At 43.1% G+C, this 5,198-nt stretch overlaps 1 protein-coding gene across 1 annotated transcript in view; it reads left to right on the top strand.

Moving 5' to 3' along the window:
- The window catches only part of LOC102286877 (mucin-16), a 74,277-nt gene that overhangs the window by 954 nt on the left and 68,125 nt on the right, over positions 1–5,198 (top strand). Inside the window, exons 2-3 of the mRNA XM_070373614.1 lie at positions 1,640–1,773; positions 1,866–1,933. Coding sequence (XP_070229715.1) covers positions 1,640–1,773; positions 1,866–1,933 — 202 coding nt within the window. The remainder of the gene's footprint in view (positions 1–1,639; positions 1,774–1,865; positions 1,934–5,198) is intronic.

Below are 5,198 nucleotides of genomic sequence, written 5' to 3'. Positions count from 1 at the left end.
GTAAGAATAATGTTTTTATTGTGATAAAAAATATATATATATGAAATAATTGGAGTATTATTACCCACTCCAGTATTCTTGCCTGGAAAATCCCATAGGCAGAGGAGCCTGGCAGACTATAGTCCATAGAGTTACAAAGAACTGGACACGACTAAGCAACTGGGCATATATGAAATAGTATATACATTTACCAATCATATGTAAATGGAGAGTTCAGCAGCATGAATTACATTGACACTGTTGTGCAAACATCTCCACTACCTGTTTTCAAAATTTTTTATCACCCTGAACAGGGTCTGTGAACTCATTAGGCAAAAATTCCCCCTTTCCCACTCCTTCCAGCCCATGGTAACATCTAATCTATTCATGGTCTATATGAATTTGCCTATTATAGGCATTTCATATAAGCGGGATCATACAATGTATGTTTCCTTTTGTGTCTGGCTTGTTTTGTGTAGCATGGTATCTTCAAGGTTCATCCATGTTGTAGTGTTTATCAGAACTTCATTCCTGTTGACTTTTGCTGTTTAGTCACTAAGTCGTGTCAGATTCTTTTGAGACCCCATGGACTGTAGCACTCCAGGCTCCTCTGTCCATGGGATTTTCCAGGCAAGAATGCTGGAGTGGGTTGCCATTTCCTTCTCCAGGGATCTTCCTGACCCAAGGATTGAACTCGCATCTTCTGCAGTGGCAGGCAGATTCTTTACCACTGAGCCACTTGTATAGATGGACCACATTTTGTCCGGTCACCTGTTGGACACTCAAGCTGTGTCCATCTTCTGGCTATGATGAATAATGCTGCTATGAACTTGGGTGTGCACTGATCTCTCTGAGTCCCTCTTTCCATTCCCTTTGGGTATATACCTAGAATAGAAATTGTTAAGTCATTTGGTGAATTACTTGTTAGGCCTGCCCTCACAAAGTACAAAAAACTGAGTGGCTTAAGCAACAGAAATTTGTTGTCTCACAGTTCTGGAGGCTGGAGGGGGACCCTAGGAGAATGCACAGAACATGAACTGTGGAATTAACCTATCTTGGGTGGGGAGGGAGCTAGGATATTTATCTACCAACTCCCAGGAATCACTGCTACAGGGATGGTCCCTGGGCCTAAGTCCCCTAAGACAAAGAGATGCAGGTGCTGGTATGTGCTGAAATGGTAAGAGCAAAGGGGAAGTGGGAACAAGGTGATCGATTCTGCATCCTAAGAACCTACATATTGTTGTTTTTGTAGTCACTAAGTCATGTCTGACTCTTCGCAACCCCATGGACTATAGCCCACCAGTCTCCTCTGTCCATGAGATTTCCCAGGCAAGAATACTGGAGTGGATTGCCATATTCTCCTCCAGGGAATCTTCCCGCCCCAGGGATTGAACCTGTGTCTCCTGCATTGGCAGGCAGGTTCTTTACCATTGAGCCACCAGGGATGCCCTAAGAATCCACGTAATCCCAAGCAAACTGGGATGGTTGGTCAGCTGATATGGGAGGAGCTTGGACAAGGACTGCTGCATGGGGTGTCCCAGGTGGGACAGCCTATGCCAGACCCCGATGTGGGCAGTGGGATAAAGGTGTGCCCTCGGAGCCTTAGCTCCCGCCCTCAGCCCAGGCTTGACTCAGAACTGGCCTCATTTTACTTTCCCAGCCATTGCAGCTGCAATTCCTTTCTTGATGCCTTTTACTGTCAACTTCACCATCACCAACTTGCAGTACACAGAAGACCTGGGACACTCGGACTCTAAGATATTCAAAGACACTGAGAGAGACCTGCAGCTGCTGGTGAGAGACCCACACCAACGCCCACCTTGCCTCGGCCTCCCAACAGCCTGCTGTCTTGTCCCTCTCACTCATCTCCCTCTCATTCTTTCCAGCTCAGGCCGTTGTTCAGAAACAGCAGCATTGGTTCCCGGTACTCCAGCTGTAGACTGACCTTGCTCAGGTGAGACGTCTCCCAGGGAACTAAGATCCCACATGCTTCGTGGCATGGCCAAAAGATTAAAGAAGAAGAAGAATGCATGAATAATAGCCATATTTCTCCTACCCCCACCCCCCGCCAAAAGAAAAGCATAATGAGGAAGGGGGTCATCGTTTCTATTTTTCCACAATATTACCATCTGGCTTTAGTGGAAGACACAGCAGACTATATGCTTCTATATTTCGCCTTGTGGCCTCTGGAGAAAAAAATCATTGTATACTCTTGAAAGAGTAAAAGTGAAAATAATATCTTAGTATAACTATGAAAATATTTTTCACTTGGTGGATGCCCTGTAAGGTTGAGGAACTCTAGGGGAGTCTGGGCTGCACTTTGAGAACTGCTGTACTATGCTATAGGGACATGTGATGGGAATACTTTGAAGTGCATGGATAATACCAAGCAGAATTCCCAGACAAGAGAGGAATGGGATCTTTCTTCCTTCCTGAAAAAGCCACTGCTTTGGGTGAATCACTGAAGGGTCAGCTTAAATTCAAGACAAAGATTTTTTTTTCCTTTATTTATTTATTTAAAATATGTTTTCATGGAACTAGTTCTTTTTATATATAACATTTTTTATAGAACATTTTTAAATTGGAGTATAATTGCTTTTGGAGTAGGAAATGGCAACCCACTCCAGTATTCTTGCCTAGAAAATTCCATGGACAGAGGGGCCTGGCAGGTTCTCAAAGAGTCAGACACAACTGAAACGATTTAGCACACACACATGCACGAGCAACTCAACACACAATTGCTTTACAATATTGTGTTAGTTTCTGCTGTACAACAGAGTGAATCAGCTATATGTATACATCTATTCCCTCCTTCTAGAGCCTCCCTCCCACCCCAACCCCCATCCCACCCCTCTAGGTTGTCAAAGAACACCAAGCTGAGCTCCCTGTGGTATACAGTAGCTTCCCACTAGCTATCTGTTTCACACATGGTAGTGTATACACGTCAGTGCTATGCTCTCCATTCATCCTACCGTCCTCTTTCTCCCCTGTGTCCGCATGTCCTTTCTCTACATCTTCATCTCTATTCCTCCCCTGCAAATGGGTTCATCTGTGGCATTTTTCTAGATTCCATATATATGCATTAATATAAGTTGTTTTTCTCTTTCTGACTTACTTCATTCTGTATGACAGACTCTAGGTCCATCCACATGACTACAAATGATCCGATTTTGTTCCTTTTTATGGCTGAGTAATATTTCATTGTTTGTATGTACCACATCTTCATTATCCATTCATCTGTTGATGGACATCTAGGTTGCTTCCACAAGACAAAGATATTTTTGAACCATCTTTCCCTTTATTTCTTCTTAACTCATTTTCTCTGTTTTTCTCCAAACTTGGTTGCCCACCCAACATGTGTTCCCAAAGAGTTGACCTCAGCCTTTGGATTTGCCCATGTGAAAATAAAATCCCCCCCTTTCAGGCTCCATGAAGGTTGTTACACCATGTCACAGCCAGCCATGGGGTGATTCATTCACAGTCTCCAAGGTCTATGATGCTCTTGGGTTTCCCTTCCACATGCTGTTGCTGTTCAGTTGCTAAGTCATGTCCAACTCTTTGGGACCCCATGGACTGCAGCATGCCAGGCTCCTCTGTCCTTCAGTATCTCCTGGAGTTTGCTCAAATTTATGTCCATTGAGTCAGTGATGCTATCTAACCATCTCATCCTCTGTTGCTTCCTTCTCCTCCTGCCTTCAACTTTCCCAGCATCAGGGTCTTTTTCCAATGAGTCTGCTCTTCACATCAGGTGGCCAAAGTATTGGAACTTTGGTATCTGTCCTTCCAATGAATATTCAGGGTTGATTTCCTTTAGAATTAACTGGTCTGATCATCTTGCAGTTCAAGGGACTCTCAGGAGTCTTTTTCAGCACCACAATTCCACATGCTCCCTATCCTAGAAATCTCTGTTGTCCTCCCTAAGATTTTTACATCCCCAACCCCAGGGCCCAAGCAGGACTCTGGTTACTGGAGTGGTCACTATCTGTATTTACCTTCATGAGTAGACAGGGAGTGTATTAAGGGCTGGTAGGTGAAACAATGAGTTTGAATCAATTAATAAAAAGAATGAGGATATTACTGAGCCATAAAAAGGGACAAAATTGGGTCATTTGCAGACATGTGGATGGACCTTGAGAGCATCATACAGAGTGAATAAGTCAGAAAGAGAAAAACAAATATCGTAAATTAACACGTGTGGAATCTAGAAAAATGGTATAGATTATTTTATTTGCAAAACAGAAATAGAGACACAGATGTAAAGAACAAATAAATGGATACCAAGACAGAAGGGGGGATGGAAGGAATTGGAAGATTATGATTGACTTATATACACTACTGATCTGCTATGTATAAAATAGACAACTGATGGGAACATGCTGTATAGCACAGGGAGCTCTACTTAATGCACTCTGGTGACCTGAATGAGAAGGAAGTCCAAAAGGGAGGGTGTATATGTAAACATACGGCTAATTCACTTTTCTCTACGGTAGAAACTAACAAACATTGTAAAGCAGCTATACTCCAATAAAAATTAATTTAAAAAATTAAAACTTAAAAAAAAGAATGGGGATGAAAAGAAGAAATAGAGCTAAGGAGTAGCCCTGCAGAGTATTGCACTTAGGAGCTGGAGGGATCTGGAGCCCCACATAAGATGGAAAAAGATGTGTTAGAAAAAGCAGGTGAAATCCAGGGAAGAGTGCTGACCCAGGGACTTTTCTGGTGATCCAGTGGCTAAGACTCCACACTCCCAATGCAGGGGGCTGGGTTCCACCCCTGGTCAGGGAACTAGAGCCCACACATGTCGCAATGAAGACCTGGCACAGCCAAAACAATAAAATAAAACAAATAAATGGAGTATTACTCAGCCATGAAAAAGAATACATTTGAATCAGTTCTAATGAGGTGGATGAAACTGGGGCCTATTATACAGAGTGAAGTAACCCAGAAAGAAAAACACCAATACAGTATACTAACTCATATATATGGAATTTAGAAAGATGGTAACAATAACCCTGTGTACGAGACAGCAAAAGAGACATTGATGTATATAACAGTCTTATGGACTCTGTGGGAGAGGGAGAGGGTGGGAAGATTTGGGAGAATGGCATTGAAACATGTATAATATCATGTATGAAACGAGTTGCCAGTCCAGGTTTGATGCACGATAGTGGATGCTTGGGGCTGGTGCACTGGGACGACCCAGAGGGAGGGTATGGGGA

The sequence above is a fragment of the Bos mutus genome, chromosome 7 (genome assembly GCF_027580195.1).
Source record: "Bos mutus isolate GX-2022 chromosome 7, NWIPB_WYAK_1.1, whole genome shotgun sequence".
NCBI lineage: Eukaryota > Metazoa > Chordata > Mammalia > Artiodactyla > Bovidae > Bos > Bos mutus.
Note: the sequence above shows the minus strand (reverse complement) of the source record. Positions and strands in the feature narration are given on the sequence as shown.